Here is a 24757-nt window from a genome sequence, read left to right on the forward strand (position 1 = left end):
TGTGTGTAATCTAGACCAAAGCCAGTATAATCGACCCACAGATCCATAGCCTAAAGCAGCTGGCTTCTGGTAGGTTCTTTTGAGTTTGGAAACAGTTTTTACCACACAGAAGTTGACTGACATTCTAATTTTGTAATTATCTTAATAACATCCTAATTATCTTTCTAACTTCAAATTCTCTCTTCAGTCTCCATAGAAAAACAGACTCATCTTCCTACAATCAAAAGTTCAGATCAAATTTCTCCCTTTGCAAAACTTCAATGGTTTCCCATTGCCTGCAGCAAAATTTAAGCATCTTAACATGACATCCAAACTCTTTAATAACATGTCTCCAAATACTGTCTCTCAGACTTCATCTGGTGTCATGTCTACTAATATATTCATTGAATCAATGAATATCTATTCTCTACATCCTAAATACTAGCTACTAGACGGGTGGCTGGGAATACAGCAGGAGCAGCGTGTGGATCTTCTGCTCAGAAACTCTAATATTGGAGGGACACATTTAAAACATGCAGCAATTTTGATACCCGGTACGAAGTGCTGAATCAGGTCAGCAAGAGAGACTGCAAGTATACACAAATAGAGCTTCCTAGAAAATAGTAGAAGTGAACCTAACAAAGAGAGTAACCAAAGATGTTTTAGGCTATAAAATGCAGCTGCCCTAACCAAAAGCTTGAGGATAAAGAAACACAGCACATTCACATAATTGCAACCAGTTAGCTCAATAGACCACACAGAATACTAACAGAGAGGGAAACAATAGCGTGAATTAAGGCTGGAAAGACCAGCAAGACTTAGCCAGGCTCAGTATGTTAGACTGCAGAGGCCATGCAACATGATAGAGACAAGTCTGGGCACTGTAGCCAGAATATTTGGAAATCTGTCACTTATTGGTGTGTAATTTGGGCACATTTTCAAAATATCCCTTTGGCTCAATTTGTGAATCTGTAAATTGGAAAAATTATGCCCACATCATAAAGCTGCTAGAAGAAAACACAGCAGAAGTACTCCTTGATAATTAGCCTCAGTAATGGATTTTTAGATATGACATCAAAAACTCAGGCAAAATAGGCAAAAATAAGTAAGTGGGACTATATGAAAGGGAAAACCTCTGCATAGCAAAAGAATAATCAACAAATTAAAAAACCATCCATGAATTGGTAAAATGTATCTGCAATTCATTTCTCATGTAAAGTATTCATTTCCCAAAATGTAAAGAACTCATACAGTTCAGCATTGAATGACTTGTTTCCTAAAGTGTAAAAATGACCCAAATAGACGTTTTTCCCTAAAGAAAATATAAACATGGCCAACAAGTATATAAAAGGTGTTCAACATTAGTGAATCATTGGGAAAATCGAAATCCATATCACAGACAGAGAGAGAGAGAGAGAGAGAGAGAGAGAGAGAGAGAGAGAGAGAGAGACAGAGACAGAGAGACAGAGAGAGAGAAAGAGAGAGAAAGAGAGACAGAGAAAGAGAGACAGAGGGAGAGACAGAGAGACAGAGAGAGAGACAGAGAGAGAGACAGAGAGAGAGAGAGACAGAGAGAGAGAGAGAGAGAGAGAGAGAGAGACAGAGACAGAGACAGAGACAGAGACAGAGACAGAGACAGAGAGAGCATGCCATGGACAGAGAGCAAACTACAGCCAGGGCACAGAGACAAGGGAATGCTTGTGGGTGTTAATAGGAATGAAGAATGCTATGACCATTATGGAAAAGAGTATGGGGGATTCTTAACTAATTTAAGAAATCCAACTACGATGTGGAGCAGCAATCCATCTGGGTGTATCATCCAGGGAAATAAAATTGGGGCATAAGAATACATCTGTGTTCCTATGTTTGTTGTAACATTATTTGAAATATCCAAGAAATCACATAGGTGTTTGTGTACATAAGAACAGAAGAAAATTATTATGTTTTTATGTTAAATGAGCTAGATACAGAAAAATAAATGCTATTTTTGCTCAAATGTGAAAGGCAAACAGGTGATTTCATGGAAGTAGCCGGAAGACTTGGTCATTAGTGTTAGGAAAGGACAGGGAAAAGTAAAATGGATAGAAAGAGGTTAGAGAACAGGTACTAAAACATGGTTATAAAGGGGTTTACGTTCAGGTGTTCTGAGGTGCAGTGTCTCTTGCACAGTTTTTTAGACTCAGTCTTACTATATAGTTCTGACAGGCCTTAAACTCATTATACAGTCCAGGCCAGTTGCTAAGCTGTGGACATCCTCCTGCCGCAGTCTCCTGAGTTCTGGGACTATAAGCATGCACCACCTCAACCAGATAGTGTATGCTTTAAAAAGTAACAAGCTGGGAATATTTTAAGGATTTTTGGCATACAGTGAGCATTTGTGGAGATGTAGCTGCTAGTTTCTGTGGATTGATCACAGTATATTTTGTAAATGTTTTCCTGTGCTGTGACTCATAAATACATTCTGCTACTCTATATGCATTCAAGTATTGTACACATTACACATAAAATGGAATAATACTCGGTCTTCAAAAAGAATATACTTCTCATTGGTACAATACCATTGAGCAAGTGGTATATTATGCTTAAGGAAATTCATTAAGAGAAAGAAAAATGTTATATGATGTCATTTATAAGCTCAATATGTAGTAGTATTGTTATTCTGTAAACTCCCAGGAAACAAAAGAGGTCTGGTTACCGGAAATGAGGAGAAAATGAAGAGATGTAGAACACTTAGTACAAACTGTAGGGTGAAGAATTCTAGACATATAATAGCATGCAGACTATGGTTAATAATACCATCTACTGAATAATTTCTGAGAGTAAATTTTGTGTGTTTTTATCACAAAGAATAGAAAAATCACTATGGAATGTGGTGACTAGATTATATAGCTTGGTGGCAGCAATCACTTCACTATGTAAATCATGTTATCTCGATGTACCCTTTAAATATGCACAATAAAATAACAATTTGCAGCTCAAGCAACAGTGAGTGCTGACTCTCTCAAAGAAAGAAAAGAAAAAAAGAAAGAAAAATAAAAGAATTAACACACCCTAAGTGTTTCTGTGACCAGATGATTTTCAGTTATTTTCTTGTTACTGTAAAGGCAAAAGGAAGTCACTGAAGGGTCTTGAATGTAACTTGAAGTTTAAGATGACTGTGGCTGATCTTGTGTACAAAAGGGAAACTTGTGACAGAGGGCAGGGAAAGCAACAGGAAGACTTTGTCAGAAGTCTTAGAGGGCTTTTGGGTTCACAGTGGGTGGAAGGGAGAGGACTATGAACGAATCCTTAGACCTTGATGATGTGAAGTGAAGATCTGGGAGGCCACTCGCTATGGTTTCCGGAATTCTGCATGGAGTGCACCCTCTCAGGCACTGGTCAGGAGGTTGCAAGCACTGGAAGAGTATTCAGCGTAGGGAGAAGGATGGCGTTAGTCTGGCATTGTTGAGCCTGAGGTCCACATGATTCATCCTGATGCACATGTGTTGGTAGGTGAGCAGTGAGGATGTCCTTCAGAGAGCACCCCTACAGGAGCAGTGACCTGACTAGTCTCTGGAACACAATATGCTCCCCCTCCCCTCCCTGCTCTGGCACCAGGTGTTTTAGCAGTTGGATCTTCTCTCTCTTCCTACCAAAATCAAATCCAGGTTTCCTATGCTAGGTCTCAGGCTCCTCCACCACAGATCCTTTCTTTCTTTGCTTAAGCGAGTACTTGGTGTGTAGCACAGTGCCTTATATTATGTCACCAAGAGTGCTATGTTCCAGTTATTCAGTCATTTTCACACCTGCTTTGTCCACTAGGTTGTGAACTCCAAGGCAACTGGGACTTGGTCCAACTCTTGCTTCGTTCAGCACCCATAGCAAAGAAAACATAGATAGCAGGCATTCAGTGAATATATACTAAAGGAATTTAAAGAATGCATGCTGTTAAGGAGATACTGGCGTGGCAGGGGAGGGTGGGAGAGGAGTTTTCTTGTTCCAATTCAAGGCTCACAGCAAACAGCTGGAACTCCCATGTTGCCATTCCTCCCCATGTTGGGACAGGATTACCAGACATAAAGTGTAAGAAGCACCTGAGTTTGGTGAACTCCCCCAACAGCCCACTATTGTAATCCCAAATACTGTGGACAGTCATCCAAATATTATAATCCCTTTTCCAGTCTTCCTCACAATCCAAAATGTTATATTTATAATATCATGAAGACATTACTGGAATCCCAGCAAGTTAATTCCAATTTACTACCTCTAGTGCAACGCAAAACAGGAGTAAAGACACCAAAACACATTCCATGTTAAGAGGAGTCAAGGGGTCCTAAATCCAGTTCCTGTGAGGATATGCAGAAAAAGGACCTGACCCCAGGCCTCTCCCAGAATTTATTATCTTGTGAAGAAGGAGAGTGGCTCAAGGATGAGTGACAGGGAGGAGAATGGCGGGAATTACCTGAGTACCTTGAGCTGGCTGGCCAGGTTAGGAGAAAAACATCCCTGCAAAATGCAGAGAGAAGGATACACAGAATGATCAATTTGCATAAATCAATTAAGGTAGCAACTGAATTGTTCTAGGAGGCTTTCTTTGGTTTCTAATATGTAAACTTTTGTGCCGTGTGCAGTCATAGCCTCTTTACCTTGAGGATCATCCTCGGTTGACATTCCTGGAGCTGACTGGCTCCAGGATCTTGCTGTGCTTGTATATTTTAGAAAGAGCACTATGCAAGGAAACAGGAGACTGTTGGATGGCTTTAGAAATTGCATACGAGTACCTAGGCTAGCCTTATTTGCAGTGCTTACAGCCAATTGAAGAGAGAAGGAATTACCGTAGTCAGCACTGTGCATATCAGTATAAGGAAATTAGTCTCCATATAATCCAAGTAGCAGCAATTGTTCTGCATTCAAGGGGAGTCACTCAAGTTGTCTCCAATACCCACCTCTGTTACCTTCCTGCGCAGACTCCATGTATTCCTGTTCTGGGTATTATTATCCGGCTGGCTTTACTGTTTTGTTGCCTGCCCCATGGAATCCCAGTCCTCCTTCACTGCTTTTTGGCTTCCCCCTTTCCCAGCACTCCAGTCTTCATTCTTGTCCATCATTTCACAGCTTGTTCTTTCCCTCTGTGAATTTCCATATGAAATTCTGTCACCTGTTTGGTTCTGGAGTCTTGCATCTGTCCTCACATCTGTCTTGCCTGCAACCCTCACAGAACTAGCATCAGAGGAGCCTGGCTGAGTGGTATGAATGTCTCTCGGCGATCCTGGCTACATACAATCACTGAGCCCCTTTTGGAATGTCCTTACCTCTTTGCTCCAGGACCCTATAGGTGTCCAATAACTATTTATCTTTTGGGGTAACTTTCTCTTCTGAGTTATCTCTATAGCAAGGATTCTCACAACTTACTATAAATAACAATTTTGGAAGATATAGAATCCCCACACCTGGGCAGAAATTCTGTGGGCAAGGCAATGGCTCTGCATTTTAACAAGAACCTCAGGTGATTTTGATGCAGAATGTGCATGGCACAAAGGGCCCTGAAAAGCATCTCTAAAGCCCCTGTGCCCCATTGCTAGCCTTTGTTTTCTCATTCTGTGACTCCATTCCTCTTATGACTTATGTGTCAATGATGATGATTCTCAACTGTGTTTTAGGCCTAAATTGTTCCCAGAAGCTCCTGTCAGATAAAGTCAATTGCTTACTCAACAGCTGAACAATCTCAGTGCTGCAGACTTAGGACATCAAAATGGATCTCTGACTTCCTTGATATCTACCCTCTTAACCTGCCCCCTCCTCGAGAATTGCTCATCTCAGTGGATGGCATCTTACCTGACTCTGCTGTTAAATTTGACCCTCATATTCAGCTTATGTTCAAATCCTACAGAGTCAATATTCGAGTCAGGCTGCTTCCAAACTCCTTGTGATCTAAGCTTGGGTTCATAACCTATGGCCTATAGAATTTGTCCCTTACTTGTTTTTGTCAATAAAATTTTATCAGATGCACAGGCACACTCATCCATTTACATAACATCCGTGGCTGCTTTCGTGACACATGGGCAGAATTGTGTAGTTGTAACAATGACTATATGACCTGCAAAGCCTCTACTTTTTCCTACTTGGCCCTTGGTGTAACCTTTGCCAGTGACATCAGGACCACTTAATGAGCTACTTCCCACATTTCTGTATTAATCTATGTTGCTTGCTTAGGGTTATATTTCTTCTACAATCTTCTCTCTAGAAAAAATTTGAAATCCTTTTCTGGACATTAATATAAAGGTCATTTCCACAGGATACCCTATTTGTGACTGATTCTTTTCTGGCATTGCTAGCTCCCCAGATGAATAAACTTGAATGAATGAATGCCACTTGGGTCACTTACCATGGGACTTCTTGAGAATAGTTTTAACTCATTTAGAGTGCCCACTGATCTTAGTTGTATCAACTCTATGTGTGAGAAGACCAGTGAATACTGAGGGAAGCCACTGCTTGTCACAGGTCTTCGAAGCCATTTGTTCTGCTTATATGATTTATTCTCGCACTCTTTGATATATATATATATTTGATATTTGTTACCAGGGATCAAACTAATGACCATATGCTTGCAAGGCAGGTGCTTATGCCACTGAGCTAAATCCCCAGCCCACTCTTTGATATTCTTAAAAATTGAAATATCAGTGGTAAAACTTCTATATTTGGTGTGCATGTGTTATGGTTTACCTAAGCAGCCCCCAGGCCTCATGCAGTCATGGAGGTGGCAGAATCCAGCATTGATTGATTCATTGCCTAGTACTGTGATTGAAAGTGTGAGTGCTGCACCTTCCCAGTGATGGGTAGCTGGCATACAATGTAAGGGAAATAAGGAAGCATTCTTTTCCCTTCTTTACCCTGTTCACTCTTGTTGCTTGTGGCTGCCAAAACAATCGCCAGCCTGCCTTGGAGCCAGCTACGTATGGACTGAAACCTCCAAACATTGTAAGCTAGATAAACTATACCTTCCTTCACTTTGAGCATTAGGTATTTTGTCTCAACAATGAGGGAAAAGTAACCGAGACAGCATGTGTTATGACTTATATCTAGATGTCTTCCTGAATCTGCTTGGGCAGTGTTTTCAGTAGTGGTTGAATAATAGGCATGGATACGCAGCAGCGGATGAGCCCATCCATGAGTTCCAAGCTAAATGTGATGTTGGCAGTTAAAGTCTGGTTGGAGGAGATCGGTCACGGGGAAAGTGGCCTCTCTCTCTCTCTCTCTCTCTCTCTCTCTCTCTCTCTCTCTCTCATCTCTATCCCTCTTTCATTGATCTCTCGCTCTGCTTCCAGGCTTCTAGCAATGAGTTGTTTCTCCTTTGTCATGCCCCTTTGTCACTCCATACTGTCTTGGCTTTAAGTTGTGGTTGTTGGGTAGTATGTCTCAATGATTGGAAAGTAACTAAGAGAACATGTGGATCAGCTGCATGTAAATCTGCTACCTGAATGTCAATTTGAAGAACAAACATTAAACAAGATCCAAATTTTAAGGGAGTAGGGACACAAGGCCAGTGTCAGAATAGAAGGTCTTTGAGTGAGGAGCTACAGGGCTCCACAGGCACGGTGAAGTGACAGCATGGGTGAATTTGTGAGTTGAAGAGATGGGAAAGCCAGTGGGTTAATATTCCTGCTCTGGCAGACACCTTGACATGTCAGTAGCAATTGAAAATAAATTATTTTAGAAACTTCTGTTCTTCTCTACCTAAACATAATCGACAGAGGCTATTACATATTTAACAACATATCTATTTAGAAGTGAAATATGATTCCACAGTATAAATGTGAAAATTCTGTGAGTTACTGGCACCTGCAGATAGGATCTTTGTGGTTAGAGGAAGGAGCAAAGGCATAGGAGCCATATTTAATGGGATTTATTTAACAGTATTGAATTTTAAAACTCAAAATTACATTTAAAACCTGATAATTACACAAATGTACCTAGAATACTTAAAAACATACACTGGCCCAAATTAACAAACAAAAACTCTCCAAATCTCAAGATTTAAAAAAAAAAATTCTATCTCTGTGGTACAAAATGTAAATAAATGTTTATCCAAATATCTTTTATTTATATAATTCAGATGATTCTGAGTTATAACCACAGTTCTTTGGCATAAAATTCAATTCTATTTAACTGAGGCTAAACTCCAATGAGTGATAGTGATGCCACAAAAACTACCCTCTGTGTTTCACGTGTCAGGTTCAAGAACTCACCTTAAATTTGGAATTTAAGATTGAAATAATAAATACAAGCACATCTGATCCTTTCCAGTATGAGGTTGTTACTAGAGTGCCATCTTCAGAGCAATGTACAAAGGAAGTTGTTTCTTACTTTGTAAAAATATTAAATAAAAGAGATTTTATTTGGAATGCTGACATTTAACATGAAAACATTACAGAATAAGGGGAATTTATATGTTTTGTATGTACCATAATACTTGATATGTAACTGGTATTTTAGGGTCATTGATTTGTAATTCTAACATTTAATATATACCCTCTGTTCCTAATTAAACTATAATGAATCAAGCATTTGAATATTAGGGTAAAATACATTTGATAGTTTTGAGTTGAATGATTGTATACACCAGAGAATCCTTAGAGTTAAAAATATCCTATCCTCCAAGATCACCTTGAATTCAAATAAATTTTCTTGTGTAACATCTATCTTTCCTATCAGAACAATTCTCACCTTGGACGATTCCATGGATAAAAAAGCTGGTATTTCATATCTAGTTCATTCCAGTTACAGGCTGCTCTAAAAACTTACAGAAAATGGCCTTATGCTACAAAACAATGCTTCCTATTCCCTCACTTATGGATACTCATTCTCCGCTCTGAAATTCCCAAGTTAGGCAGTATAATAGAAATAAGATCATCTTATGTGTATCAGAAGAATCATATCCTAGACCAAAGTGGTTGCAACACATGCGACTACAGTTTTGCAATTTTTCCTCTCTATCTTAGTTATGCTTCAAAAAGAGAAGGGATCAAGATCAACTGATGAGACTTTAAAATTCAGTAAGTTAATATATCCCATCTTCCTGTGTAAATTAATCAACATGGAACCTCACCATTTGAAGAAATAGACCTTGAAGAAATAGATATGTGCGTTTTCCTGTTTTGATGATTAAAATGGTATAGAGACCATGTAGTGCAGTCCCAGTTTACCAAAGTAAGAAGATCACAAAATAAACTGACCTTCCCCAATATATTTTTACTCAAATTACCAGTTAAAATTACATATAACATTGTGATTAATTATGCAAGTTAGCGATCATGCACTCTATGCTGCACAGCAGATTAGGCAAGCAAGAAGACCAAATACAAAGGGAAAATGCTGTCTCTCAGCTGAGCTCAGATTCCTTTATATTGCACACATGGAAGCCCGTAAAAAAGTGAACAAGTTTGAAGGGAGGTGTTGGCCCCATTATAGTTTTAATAATATGTCTACATTTTTGTTTTTCTTAAAGCCCTATTTTCTAAAGGACACATTCCATCCTTCCAACCCTAATGTTTTAAGCAGTTTCTGGTGCCCATTTCTGTGTAACTGTTGATTTACATGTAGGAAAAATGCTTTGAGAATTTTCATGGTGAGAATTGATACAGCCACCTTTGAGCAGCTGTGCCAAATCTGAGCAAATAAAAACATTCTGAAGTATAGTGCAAGAAGAAAATAACAGCCACGTTTAGGATAATATGTGGCAAACTTGACCAACATATCAGCAATAATATACTTCTGCAGTTACTGCAAGGACTCGAGTGAAAACTGATTTCTTTGGGTGCAGCTCACGAGCTAAGGCACTGAGCTCTGATTAAAGTGTGAGAAAACCAAAACAAAAAATAGCTTCCCAAGTTTGACTTTTTTCTGATATGTCATTCTATCTTCTTATAATTAGTTTTATGCCAGAAGGACTTCCTTTAAATCCATCACTTGGTGCACTAAATTTTTATATTTCTAGATGTTGCAGAAGGAAATAGGCAAAGAAATCATGATGTTTCTTTCTATAAATAACAGTCTCCAGGATGAGACTTGTTTCCACTTCTGAAGGAGAGTGATGAATAACACACCTAGTTGCATGTAAGTGCTGTAGGGTCACTGATAAACACCAAAAGAATGCAATATCCAAAACATATGCATTTGAAATGCTGCCTATTGTGGTAAAATTGCACTTTGAATCTTAGCTTTTGTGGGCTTATTGCCACTACCTCCTAAACCAGTGAAAAATTTTTTCCTGAGCTAGTCCCTGCCATCCGTAGATGGTGTTGGCTGCTCTAGAAAACAGCAGAAGAGAACAATTTCCAGCAGGGAGGACTTGGCAAATATGACACATCCTGCTATGGAGCAAGAAGATCCGTGGCAGATACACGGCTTCCCGGGGGTTCATGGAGGAAATGGCTTCTCAGATAGCTGATAATTTTTACTGTACTCAATATCTAAAAGGATTTTTTTTAAAAAACAAAAAGAAAAACCCGGAAGGTTTAGGAGCATTTTACCACAAGTTTGAGAAACTGCACATTTATATGATTTATTTTACTCCTTCTCAAAATCTTGTATCTGTTATATGCAGGTTTTCTTCTTTTTCTCATTAAGCAAAAATACTATTCATTATTTTAGCAGCTAATGCCGTCGTCTCAGAAGGCCCTGACTGTCAGTCCATAATATCAGCCACCCCGAGAGGGCAAGATCCACGGAGGCTAAAAAGTAAGTAAATGCATTTTCTGGCCACTGAATTCTGTGAAAACACTGAACTACTGTTGTATTGGCACAGCCTTAATTTCATATTCATTTGAAGAAAATGAAAGCTAACGAAACAGAGGAAACTATAAAGAAAAAGACAACTGGAATTTGACATCATCCTGTGATGATTATTTTAACAATTGGGTTCTATATGGTAAGTAAATATTTTTTCTCTACATATTCATTTGCTCTTTCCTTCTTTGATCATAATGCAGGTATCAGCTCTTTAGTTTCAATTTTCAACAAACTATTCTTTCAAAAGAAAAACCACACTCGGTAATTTTTAACCAATTCCTCGCCCTGGTCTCCTTATTTGGGACCTACATGCCTGCACAGTGTTCTCTGATTATGTTTGTGGAAGGCCATGGGTATTGGTTTGCATAATGCCTGGTTTCCTGAGGGTAAGAGACGCTGTTCATTCAGTAATGTTAAAGGTCATGCTAAAGTTAATAAATGAAGAAAAGCAAATTAAAATCTAATGACAACAGACATTACTGAAACTTGACATAAATGGGCCTAATTTCTACCATAGAGGACAAGTGGTCAGGTTTCAATTGAAAGTGAAAGCAAAAAGCATGATAATTATCATTTGAACCCTGATACCCAGTTTTCCTCATAAAATCTAGCTAGTTATGCAAAAACATTTTAACTGTTAACACCAGCTAGGTATTTCCCTCTGTGCAAAATTCAGTTTTTTGTATTGCTCTTCGTGTGTGTATATGTGTGTGTGTGTGCGCGCACGTGTGTGTGAATATATTTACATAGGGCTTTCCTATCCATATAAACTAATAGAATAATTGTATCATCTAAAAACCAGAATGTTTGCATTCTTCTTTTTGGAGTTTGAGCTTCCCACTAATAAACACACTGAATGGCTACAAATGTGACCTATAAGAAAGACTTTTATTTGTGAAAACAGCATTAAAGTTACTGCATACCAACTCCAGAATTGCAACACAAAGATTCAGTTTACATAAAACAATGATGGAAATATACAATGTCAAGTCTTAGGAGGGAGAACGGAACTTACTGCGATTTCCAAATGTTCCCATGAGCAATATCCCGCGGACAACATGGCCTTTTAGTTAACCTGGTCTAGTGAAGTCACCAACTAAGTGAAATACAGAGGAATTTTGAAAGACTAATCCACTCTTCTAACTAATAAGTAATAATTCATTACATATTTGCACTTATCTCTCTGAAGCTCTCATTCATGAGGCTTTTAGTGATTTGTCATTTTTGCTTTATTATTTAATCTTCTGAATCTATATTCTATTTAGATGCTAAAATAATAATAAAGTGGAGAATTATGTAATTTTCTATTGGTTCTGGGTTTTCTAGTAGGAGATCTTATAATTATTAATGAAAAGCCCAAAGTATTCAAGTGTCTCAGAGCTCTACTTTATTTTCCTCTGTAGACATATGAACAAGAAGTTATTTTTGAAACATTTTAAATATCACATTATTTCATGTAAGAATTCAATTTTCTTCCTTAAATTTCATGCTCACAAATGCAATCAAATCAACTAATGGAAACTAAACTGAAATTAATAAATGAATAAATAAAATATCAAAATTACATTAAAAGATAAAATAAATTATTAAAGTCACTTGACCTTTCATCTACTTTTAATGTAACAAAGGACAGATCCTCAGGAAGTCCTAAGTTGAAAGTTAACAAGTGTATGATGAACTGGATATATACTCACAGTTATTCCCAGTAAGTTACGTGACAAACAGGATGTTTTAGTTCAGCCCAACTGACCATACTGACTAACACATTTTCAGCATAGCTGTATCTAGACAGAAGGCCACAACAATCTTAATTTATACTTCCTATGTTCTATGTTTATTTCTCTTAAGTGCCTCAACCAATATTATTGGCCAACTCCATGTGTGTGTATTCTCTGCCCTTAAATTATCCCTAATGCAACTGGTTCCTTTTGCTTGACCACAGTGACTGTGGACTAGTAATTTAGGTCTTTTTGAAAAGAAACAGACAAAAATCACAATTTGCCCCATAAATGGGTAACTAATTTATAATCAGTCATGCCATGAAATAGAAGGCTCTAAAAGTCTGTTTCTAAAATTATTTGAATAGAGAGTTAAGACTGAATCCAAATATTTGCTTATCTGAAGTTAAATCAGATTCCAGCAGATTAATGACAATGGGCCAGAATCAGTGTGTCACAGTTGGCATTGCTTCACTCTTCTCCAAAGGAGCTGACAGTGGGGAGGAAAACAGATTGCCAGGATGTTTGTAAAGAAAGCATCTTTTAACAGAGATTTAACAATTAGGTGGGATACAAACAGTACGCTAAGGCTTTATATCTTACCCTCAAATCTGAGCAATATGACGTTTGTTTACTGTTTTATTTCTTCTAAAAATAATGGAAATATAGATATATTTAACAAACTGTGGCTTCAGAAATACCATTGTAGCAAATAATTTTATTAATACTTTCATAAAAATGGCATTTAATAAATTCTAATATCCTGATGTAATTAAAAGCAAATAAAAGTCATTAAAACAGTTCCTTTTTGTGATTTACATCAGATTTTATAGCATCACTTATTTTTTGTTTTACAAACTAACCTAAAATGCTAAAAGTCAAATCAGGGTAAAAACAATACAATGCATTTTCCTTACTTTATTTCAAAATAGTGATTATAAATACATTCTTAATATATTTTTCTCCCCAACTCTTTGGATGTGACAACAATAACAAAACAAAACAAAAAGAAACACCTTACTGTGCTCATTTCATACAACGTCAATATAAAATTCATGCAAATGATATCATAATTTATCACGTTTCTAGATGTATTCTGCTATTTATGAAATACCTGTTGATATTACTCATGAGGCCATGCCCCATATAAATTATGCATATTTATGGCTTATAAAATTAAATGTTTTTTTTTAAAAGCAACAAAAGAAAGATGGCCTGAAGTGACTTTCTAATTAATATATTTATTCACTTTATTACTCACAATGGAAAACTAAATATAGAATATAAATTGCCTTATAGACTTGAATCACTTTAATAGCTGCTTTCTCATAAAATTACACAAAGATTTACTTTAAAGAATTGAATCATCTTTATTGATTTCATAAAAAAATAATTTAAAACTTGATTTATATTACACGGACACAATATATTATCTCAACCCCTTCACTGATTTCATAATATCTAGTTTCCTTTGCAACTGTTCTAACACAGTTCGTAGACTTGAATACAATGCCAAGAAGCCCATCATGTGTAAGACCACATTAGAAATCAGCACTTCTTGGGTTTTCAAGATTCGAATCAAAGTTCTACTAAAAATGCTGTACCAACGTACATGTCAGACCTCAAGGGGTTAAACTAACATCAAGGTTAAAATCGAAGCCAACAAAATGTAGATACAGTATTTGAACTGATGTTGTACTCAACTCAGAACTTATACCTAACTCTACAATATCATAAAATGTACAAGTAGAACTAATGAGACAGGTGCAAAACAGTATACACTGTATAATGTAGGCACAATGACTTTAGTTAAGGAAAGTATATAAGCCTTAACCAAGGATTTGTTACTTTCATTTACAATTAGAACTTCCAAATAACCACATACATTTAATTACTTTTTTTCCTAAAGTTTTTGAACATTTACACCTTTCAGCAGAAGGATATGAAAGAGCCAATATACTACAGCAAGCATTGAGATGGTGGCCGGTACTCTTGCCACTGACAATTCTGCAGAAGCCTTGAAACACCTTCAAAGCATCAGCACACAGAGTAAAAAGTATCATCCCAATGACCTATTATCCCCAGATCATGGATGGAGCTTTCTGTTTCCTCCCATAAATGTCTACTTAAGATTCCTCAATCCATACTTTATTGACAGGATAAACTAAAACACTTTCTTTGAAGCCTTCATGTCTCTATCCTGTCAGTATGCATTAGGAGCCCTTTAATCCATGGATGCATGCATGCATGGTAATGGCATATTAAAAGTCCTTATGAAATTGCAGATGAATACAAGCTGTTGAGCACACATCTTGTCTTTTCTTTTGAGATCAGAAAGCAATTATTTGTTTGGATTTTTTATATTCATATAAAGTATTCACAGACATTGTCATGAAAATTAAAATTACACATTAAAGTTTTAAGAGCACCAGCACATACATATGGAGATTTTTTCCTACTTTGAAAATCTCCAAATTATCTATACGTATGAATACGTATCGAAACACACAGAAACACACACATACACTCTTCCAAGAATGCCATGTTTTTTTTAAAAAAAATCTTGAAACAAACACACAGCCCTGAAATTAGTGCTTAATAAACTAATTGCTGTTACAATTTTTATCATTTTGAAGCTTCACAAAAACATCTGCCACTTGAAATTCACAAAGAATATGTATGTTTACCTTCTCAGTTATTTGATTGATTAATATAGTAATCCATAAGAGATGGATGTCACACACACACACACACACACACACACACACACACAAAACACAACACAAGCTGGCCAAGAAGGCAATACATTACTGGATATCAATTTGCTAATTGAGAGCTCCTAAAAAAATCTTTAAATATCACCGATTATCAGATAATTCATTCTTTTGACCAGTTTTGACTTAGAATTTAACAGCACAAGCAAATGTAGGGGCATACCATTTGTAGTTGCAGACTGTGAGCTCGTCTGAGACCAATGCAAGCATTTTACAGTGTGACTTTGAGAGCCAAGATTACCATGATGTTTACAGTTCTACTAGATTGTCTGATAGTAGGCAGAATGATGAAAGAACAGGATACTGATGCATATAAGATACTATTTACCTTAGTCATTACTTTTTTAATATTTGTAGTGAAAACTATTTGAATTAAGCTCGTAGAATCCTGAAAAGCAAGACAACTGACAGCAAATAACGACTGCCCCAGACACAATACTGTAAAACTAAGGAACCTATTTTAAAATGCACAATTGGCAACAAATCTGAAGATAATATGCTAAATTCACAAGAATAGCACAGAACTGATTTTTTTGTATTTTCCTTTTTTGTTTTTTTTTTTTTTTTTTGCTTTTTCTGTTTTTAATTTATACCTGATCACAAAGTCCAAAATATTTCTGTACACATTAGCTTCAGTTTCATTTTAGTATATTTTTCTATCTAAATTTATACTTACTGATAAATTCGCTGTGATCAGGAAAACAAGTCAGGCATATTAAATACATATTAAGGAGTACATATTTCCCTATTTAGTATACAAAGTACTTCATAAATATGAATTATGTTACAAAAATAGCTTTGGGTGCGCTCACACGGTAAGCACTTTGCTAAGTTTGGACAACCTTTAAGGATTGTGGGTATTTCACATAACTGAGAACAAACTCTAGTGTCACTTTAATTTGAGCCATGTTTAATTCTGATAAACATATTTCTTCAGATCACCACAAATGCTATGTAACTCACATTGATTGTTTTCTCTTTTAGATTTTTCTGTATAGACAGGTAATGCTTAAACTGTTCAGATTTATTTTATAGTTATGTAATGCATGGTATATTTTAAACAATATTTGTACAATTTAACATTATAAATCCAGCAGTTTCAAGATGCAGGCCATAGAGGTTACTGATTTACAAATACTATCGAATGTTCTCTCTTTGCATGCTTTTTTTTTTTTTTTACACTTTTCAGATAATCTTTACACAGAGTTGTTACAATGCCACAAATCAAAAGGATTATTCCAGTTCCACCAGCTTAATCTACGTGCAAGATGAAGGACCCAGCTGAAGTACCAACACTGGTACCAGTTTTCTTGAGTTTGCTTTACAAATCACAAAGAGACGAAGGTTTTGCATTGGGGTACAAAACGAATTTGCCTCTTGAGGTTAAATTCAGCGTAGTATTCATATAAAGCATCCCTTTGGCAACAGAGTTTGCAGTATCCCCACAGGACTCCACAGTATAGGTTTTTTGTAGTAAAATCTAGTAAGGAAATTCTCTTCCACTTGACACATCTTTGCAGCTACAGTTAATGAGACACCCTTGAAAACACCTGCCTCTATGCCTATTGATAACATAGTATTTGGAAATGAGAAGTCAACAAAAGGCACTTTCATCATTAAATAAATGTCCTCTTTATGAAGTTAGATTGCATGACCTATATCTTGTTCAAAGCTGTTTGCTCCTCAAGGACCTGTAGGTAGTCAGGGGAACTCTGAAGTTTTGCCTTCAGTTCAAAATACTCACTCTTCCTTTGCTCCACGACAATTTTACTGTGGTTGCCACCTATCAGTGACTTCTTGTTTTTTTTATCTTGCTGTTTTTCCGGATAGCGGATCTCAAAGCCACTGACACCTATGCTATTATACTCCTTTTTGTTTTCAAGAAAATTCTGAATGAACACATTGGAATCCCTGCTAGGGAATAATTCATCTAGCTCATCAATTGTGCTCAGTCTCTTCCTGGTATCCACGTGCAGCAAATCTTTGTCCTTGTCAGCAGCATTTCTCAGAATGACTTTCTGTCCCGGGGGATCTGAAAACATGAAAGTGGTGTCTGACTCTTTCAAGCCACAGGTGTGGCTCTTGCTCATCTGTTCTATGGTTTGGGGAATAAAAGCTTCTGCGCTCAGGCCATCTTTTTTATTGGTTTTGTGGTCGTGTTTCCGTAGCTGCAGCTGCACAGAACCACATTCCGGATTCCCCAGGCCTTCATGCTTTACCATGGGTTTCTTGTTGCGTCGCAGCACAAAAACAAGAAGGCAAAAAGCAACAAAGACGGTTAAAATGAGGACCACTAAGATACTTAAGATTAAAATAGATAGAGGCACTGGGCCACCGGGAGGACTTCGAATGGGTCCCAATGGGGTGGTGAATGTAATGGCGGGTGCAGGGCTTGTGAATGGTGCAGATGGCTTGTTTAAAAGTTTGGGACACAAGATTTCATTTTTGAGAGACTTCAGTTCAATGTTGGCAAACTGAACAGGTGTCTCACATTTCAGTTCTTTCACAATGATCCCGTCATTTAACTTCTCTAGCCACAGCTTTAATGCCACCAAGTCACAAGTGCAATCCCAAGGGTTGCCCTCCAAGTCAATCTGTGTGAGCGACTGCAGCTGATCGAGGACTCCACTGACAGGCAGGTACATGAATTTATTGTTCCTCAGGTTCAGTCTGGCGAGGGGTGCTCCGGCAAAAATGTAAACAGGCAGGCTTTTTAGGAGATTATTATTTAAGTACAATAACTGCAAATTGGGCATGGAGTCAAAGGTACCTGCTAAGATTTCCTTAATCAAATTGTATTCCAAATACAGATACTGCAGGTTCTGCAGGCCTGAAAAGATTTCAGGATAGAGTCTCTCGATCTGATTGCCATTGAGATACAGCCTGCGCAAATTAGTGAGATTGTGGAATACGTCTCCCTTGATCACTGTAATCTGATTGCTGCCTAAATGCAGCAAATCCAGTCCTTCAAACTCTGCAAAGTCTGAGATATCCACATCTTTGATGCTATTGCCATTGACGTGCAATTTCTTGGCATTTAAAGGTTTCGGTATCAGTTCAGACATGGACTGTATGTTTTTCTCTTGGCAGTTCACACTCAGCCCCAAATCTGAAGGATGTGTTTTGCAAAAGCAAGATGCTGGGCAGGGCGTGAGAGGCGGCACCCTGGTTTGATAAGACACAATCTGACTGAGATTGCGGTTGGAGAGGGCTTTGCCAGCCACGATTCCGGAGATCTTAGAAGGATTTGTTGTTTTGGGTGGTTTGGTCACTAATCTGTGCAAAGATGTTTGAGTAGTGTGACCATTGGGAGTCGTGTAGCCATTTTCCAGCTGAGAAGGAGGCAAAATGCGGACGTCAAAATCACTGCCTGTGCCCATGGGGCATAATTCTTGTTTGTTGGTTTCTTTTAAAAGCCTTCCATATAAGTCACTGGGAGTTTCACAGATAGCTTCGCCTATGTAAATGTTATATGGCATATTCTCCAGCCAAGCTTTTAAAGGCAACAAATCACAGCTACAGTTCCAAGGGTTATCTTCCAGCTGCAGTTCGATGACCCTGCCAATATGCTCCAGAACTCCAATGTAGGGGAGCTTCTGGATTCTGTTCCCTCGTATATCCAGATGGGTCAAAGATGCGAATCGGAAAATATTATCGGGAAGGAATGAAATCAGATTGTCATTAAGAATGAGAACTTTCAGTTTGTGGAGCTTATTGAAGGCTCCTCGTTCAATATACTTGATTAAATTGTAGTCAGCCTGGAGATACTCCAAGTTCTCTATGCCAAGAAAAGTGTCAGCTCGGAGAATCTTTAATTCATTGTTGTTCAAGTGCAACTGCTTTAATGCACTGAGCCCCAGAAAGGCTCCTCCCTCAATATTCTGCAGTTTATTATTTCCCAGATGCAGGGATACTGCGTGTGAAAAATTCAAGAAAGTATTTGGATACAGGATATTTAAAAAATTGTTTTGGAAATTAAGGTGATAAAAATTGGACCAAGGTGGCTTCAGTTGATTTGGCCTGTACACTGAAACTTTCTCACAGTTGACATACAGTACATTCTCCACTGACACGCAGGAGCACACATTGCAAATTTCCACTGAGATGTCAGAATCTGCATTTGTTGAAGAAATCAGGGCTGACAAAATCAGAAAGAGCCAAAGAAACATCTTCTTGCAATCAGCAAACAACTTTATGCTTCTGAACAAAGAGAAATTATCTAAAAAATAAAAAGAAAACATTTTTTCAATGGTGATGGCTTGAAAAATTACTAGTGTTTAAATCATATCAGAGTGAACACATGGCTACAATTACCAGCCTTGTATTTTTCAAGCACCCAAAACTCCAAATGTTTGCACTCAAACACTAACCACAGAAATGTCACTCATTTTATTTCCAAACCTGCAGTTTATACAAAATCTACATATGCAAAATATGTAACAAACAATAGCAAAAAAAATATTAATCAGATGTAAACCTGAATAATGTGAATTCTTTTTTAACTTGGATCACCAAACTCTGCCCTTGAACTCAGGCCTTAAAGCTTTCTATTTGCCACTCAAATGCCAGTCTGGAGATCACCAGGTATGCCATGTCATTTTCACCACAAAGGCAGTACAATTAGTGGGCATCCATTTTCCACGGTTGAGCTACATAAAATAGGCTGGGAAAAGACCTTATAAGAGCCAGGCTTCAGTGGAGGTTGGCAACCGCAAGACTGGGTGGCGGCATAGAGAACAGTTAAGCATATCTTTGTTGAAGGTGCCCTGAATGAGCTCCAGCAGCCCATTGGTAAGCATATAGCCATTTATCATTTCACTCATACACACTGCTGCCTTCAAAAGCACTTATGACCCTGGGAGAAGGGTTAGAAAAACAACTAAATAGTAGATAGCTGGTTTTATTTTCCAGTGAATTAACAGTATGTATCTAGTTTCCTACCAGTCAACTCCCAAATGGGGGCTGGGAGCACCTTTTGCCTTTGGGTCCCTAAAGGCAGGAGAGGAACTGCATTGCTTAGCTGATCTTCAGGCAGCCTTTTCGCCTATAGAACCATCCCTCTTGCCTTTCCAGTCCTCTCTGGGTTCTTTATTAGCCACTTTGAATCCAGGTACAGTACACCTTTGGCTGAAATCCTTATCTCCTTCACATGGACCACAGACTGCCACTGCTGAGAAGGAGGACTTTATACACCATAATCTTTGAGTAGCTTTCTCTGCAGAACCAGATACATTCAAGAGAAACACATTTTCATACACAAATCTTCACTTCCCAACATCCTGCCCAATATTGCTAGCCGACTGAAACAAAAAAGTGACTTCTTGTGGACTTTAATGCTTAGCAAATTAACCCATTGCAACCCATTCCTTATATACTGCATATATACACAAATAAATATACATACACAGCGCTTTGCTTTTGCTTCCTGCAAAAGACCAAAAGGAACTCAAACAGCATGCATTGTAGTGATACAATGTGAGGCATGAGAATCTTTCCCATTGTGAATGGGAAGCTGGCTGCAATCTCAATACCGTTATCACCAGATATTAATTAAATAAATAAAATGCTCAGGAACACACAATGAGAGAAAGCTGCAAAGAAAGAAGTGTCACAGAAACTCCTTTGTTTATTTTGCTCACCAGGAATCAGCTAGTGGCAAAACGGAACATGTCTCAAGGTATACAGTCCATTAGCCAGGACCAGGAAGATTTGCATCTTAATTAGCTGAGTTCAGAAGATGGCCAGTCCTGCTGACATACTATTTGGCTGCCATATAGACATGCATTTCCCCTATTCACCAAGGCTGAATGATTTGCATTGCAAAAAGTCATAATTCTTAAATATGACATCATCAAACCAACTTTAATTGTAAAATCAAAATTTTCCTTGATCTCCTTTGCCTTATGTTGATGTGATTTTTCAAGTTATTTTGGTTCAGTTGAGTCATTTCTTGTTACTAACTACCAACCACCACGCTCACTCCAAAAGGAGCAAACCAAAAAGCAACCAAGCTAAAAGCAAACAAAAGGAAAAAAAAAAAAAAAAAAAAAACTCGAATAACTGAAACTCAGTACCAAAAAAAAAAAAAAAAAAAATGCATCAACAGATCTTCCAATGCAGAAGGAACTGTCCTCCTCCTAGTAATTTCTACTTCAAGTAGCCAAGAGGAAACGGAAGGGCAAGGACAAGCTAGCTAGGAAGTTCCAAATGCAGCTCTTGTGAACAGAGGAAGTCCACAGCAGCTGGAGGAGCAGCGGGCAAGGAAGGGGAAGAGTTGGTCCGCCAAGGAGAGAGGGAAAGAGGCTCTGAAAGGGCAAAAGGCATAGAGAAGTGGAGAATGTGAGAGAAAAACCTCAGACAAGGCAGCCAGAAAGAGGGTAAAAACGGTATTGAATGTAAACCAAAGAAATCACACATTCACGTAGGTCTCTATTAAAAAATGCACTGAAAATCATGGGAGAAAAAGGCCAAAAAAAGGCCAAAAAATATCATAAAAAGTAAAAGTTGAGTACCAAGAGCCATGTCTCAGGCTGCCAAGCATGGTGCGTCTCCCAGTCTTTCCTCTCGGTGCCAGCAAGATGCTTAGCTCCCACGGCCGGCCGGAACTGCACAAACCTAGCCCTGCCACAGATCCGGCAGCCCCTACAGTGCCGCGCTTGGGGCTCTACGCTTCGGAGGAGACAGCCGCCAGCGGGGCGCAGTCCCCAACCTGGGCATCCGTGGGTCCAAGTGGCTCCGCAGGTGCTGATAGGGGAAACCTGGGGCAGCCCTCTTCGGGCTGGGGATGGGGAGAATACGGTCAGCGGAGACACCCGGACACTGTCGCTCCTTGTGCGCTCCCTCGAGCCAGCGGAGACGCAGTTGGAGGGGCTGCAGGCGCTGGCGCGTTCCGCAACGTTTTGCCGCATCCCGGGGCCCGGAGCCGGCGCGCAGCCCCCATTCGGGTCCCCGGGCAAAGCAGCAGCCTAGCGGACAGGGCTGTGGAGCGGGGTGCTGCGCGAGATGTCGCGGGGGCCTTAAGCCCCGCTGCGCACACATTTCTCCTCTCTCGCGTCCCACAATGTGGAGCCGCTGGAGTTTCTGTCGCCCTTTTTAGCCCCGGCTATTCGTGGGAGAGATCGCTAGGTAGCTCAGGCCTTGAGGGGATTGACACTGGGGTGCAACTGAGCCATCTGCTACAGGCAAAGTGACCCTGTAGCTCCCCTTGCCCGCACCCCCAACCCTGGCCAGCTACACATTCCTGCTCACCAAGCCAGAAATCAGCTGGAAACGCAGGCACCGTGCAAAGTCGCCTTGCTAGCGGTTTTATTTTTTTTTTTTTTCCGGCTTTGCAAGGCTTGCAGAGTTACCCGCGGGCTCCTCCTCTTGTATTCCCCGTCTCGCCAAGTGCCAGCAATCTCTGCCCAGCCTGCGGGAGCCCCACATCCACGTCCACACAGAACGACTGTGAGTAGAGCGCAGAAAACAAAGCCCAGCGCAGAGCAGGGGCCCCAAGAGCCCAGGCAGCCAGTCCAGGACACTTTCCCAGTCGCCCACGCCGCCCAGGGGACAGGGATGCTGAGGACACTCAGGATTCTTTGGGTCCTCAGGCACAGGCGAACGCGTTGTGGGCAGGCAAGTGGGAGGTGTGAGTGTGTGTGTGTGTGTGTGTGTGTGTGTGTGTGTGTGTGTGTGGTTGTTAGCCAATACGTCCACTTTGTCCACTCACTCGGCCCCTTAACCGACACGACTCAAACTAAAAATAATAAGCTACCTGCTTCCCTCCGCGCGCGCGCGCGCGCACAGGCGGTGCTGAGCCCAGCTGGGAAGAGGCAGCGCGGGTGTCGGTGCAGCTCGCGCGGCCCCCGCTGGAAATTCACCCACCTCTGAAGCCCAGTGTTTCTTGCAGGGCCGGTCCCGCCGCGACCCGCGTCGCAGTTTTTCGGATGGTCTCTACGTGGTCCGGAATGGAGCTTCTCAGCGTCCGCTCGCCCGTCAAACCCACAGAGCAACCCTAGCTAGCTAGCAGAAGGGCAGCGGCGCGCGCGCGCGCTCCCGCCCAGACACCGCGCGCGCACCCGGACACTCGCACAAGGGCTGCACCTTTACATATGCGCGCTGAATCCCCGCCCCCGCCCCCGCCCCCGCCTCCCGTACACAGGCGGTCCTCCAGCCCGACACCCAACCGCTCCGACCCCCCCCACATTCCTGAACCCCCAGTCCCCCATCCACACACCCCCACTTGATTCTGCTTCTACCCACACACCCAGAAAAATAAGGTGCTTTCCTCCTGGCATCGGAACCTCCCCCCCCACTCCAGTTTCTGCCTAAACCACCCCCTGAAGAGGAGCGACCCCTATCCTGCAGCGGAGACCCCACTTCCCCATTGCGGGTTCACTGGCCTCCATCACCCCACCACAGATGCGCACTTGAGTCCTTTCTCTTCCCCCAGCCCCCTAAAAAGGAAGGATCACACAGACACACACACACACATAACGCACGCACCCGGGGCGTTTCGCTGAGAGCAACCAAGAACCCAGGAAAAGCCAAAGAAACAGTGGAGGACCTGGAGGGAGGGGGACTGAGAGACACAGGGTCGTCGACTCTACGCGGAATTGAGTAATTCCTGGACGGAGGGGGGTGAGTCAACAAGGACATTCAGATGCAACACTCGCACTTGGGGTGTGTGAGAGGTACGGTACCTTTAGCTAATTGTCACACCGCAGAACGGAGCGCTCCCGGAATACTTCTTGCTAGCGGGCGATCCTGGTGCAGCCTTCCTGGGACCCATTTCCCGGGATCCAGTAGTGTTTGCACTCCCGCTTCCTGTCTGCTCGAAAGGGGCTGGGGGTTTAAGGCAAAAGTGTAAGGCTTGAGCCCAAAGTGAGACTATTTGGCGGGGTTTGTAAGAGACGGGTTAATTTTCCCCATTTTTGAACTACGAGAGCCCTCGGCATAAAACTGGTTAAGCAGAGTGATTAAGGACCTGGTAGTGGGGATCAGGGATTGGGGTAGAGGAAAGAGGCGTGGGGCTGCAAGAGATGCCGCACTTGCGACCAAGAGAGAGAGAGAGAGAGAGAGAGAGAGAGAGAGAGAGAGAGAGAGAGAGAGAGAGAGAGAGAAAATCTGCTTTGGCTACTGAGCATGCCCAGTTCCTAGCTCAAGCCCTAAAAGGGAGGTATTGTGTGCGTTCCACTTCTCCAGGCTTTGGTGGTGACCGGGAGGGGACTTTGATTGGGGGGGTGGTGGTGGATGTGAGACTTTCCGGAATGGGGGTCGGAGAGAGGAGACTGGAAGCTTTGGGGCTGTGCTGGTGGGAGACCCGCAAGGGAGGAAAAGGACTCAGAAAAGTCACTTCTGTAGCCCCTCAGGATCTGTATCAGAGGTATTAGCGGCAGCCTCTCAAATATTCCGAGGCCGCAGCCTAGAGGATGGATTTTCCTGGTCCCTTGTACCCATTTTGAGGGTTTCCACAGAGAGTGGGGAGGTCCCGAGGAAGGGCTAATGTTCAAACCAATTTCCCACAGATTGGTAATTTGG

The 24757-nt window shown here is 40.4% G+C and overlaps 1 protein-coding gene across 2 annotated transcripts; it reads right to left on the minus strand.

Moving 5' to 3' along the window:
- Positions 1 to 11615: 11615 nt before the first annotated feature.
- Positions 11616 to 24301, minus strand: Slitrk4 (SLIT and NTRK like family member 4). Of its 2 annotated transcripts, none has more exons than XM_063246484.1 (2): positions 23920 to 24301; positions 11616 to 19457 (listed from the first exon to the last, which is right to left on the minus strand). In XM_063246484.1, the coding sequence occupies exon 2, from the start codon at positions 19405 to 19407 to the stop codon at positions 16894 to 16896; it is 2514 nt and encodes an 837-aa protein (XP_063102554.1). In that variant the 5' UTR covers positions 19408 to 19457; positions 23920 to 24301; the 3' UTR covers positions 11616 to 16893. The 2 variants fall into 2 exon arrangements, with proteins under 2 accessions (XP_063102554.1, XP_013002050.2); XM_013146596.3 differs by lacking the exon at positions 23920 to 24301 and adding an exon at positions 23102 to 23337.
- Positions 24302 to 24757: the final 456 nt, after the last annotated feature.

The sequence above is a fragment of the Cavia porcellus genome, unplaced genomic scaffold (genome assembly GCF_034190915.1).
Source record: "Cavia porcellus strain 051 isolate PalLab524CR breed Dunkin Hartley unplaced genomic scaffold, mCavPor4.1 scaffold_3, whole genome shotgun sequence".
In the NCBI taxonomy this organism is placed as follows: domain Eukaryota; kingdom Metazoa; phylum Chordata; class Mammalia; order Rodentia; family Caviidae; genus Cavia; species Cavia porcellus.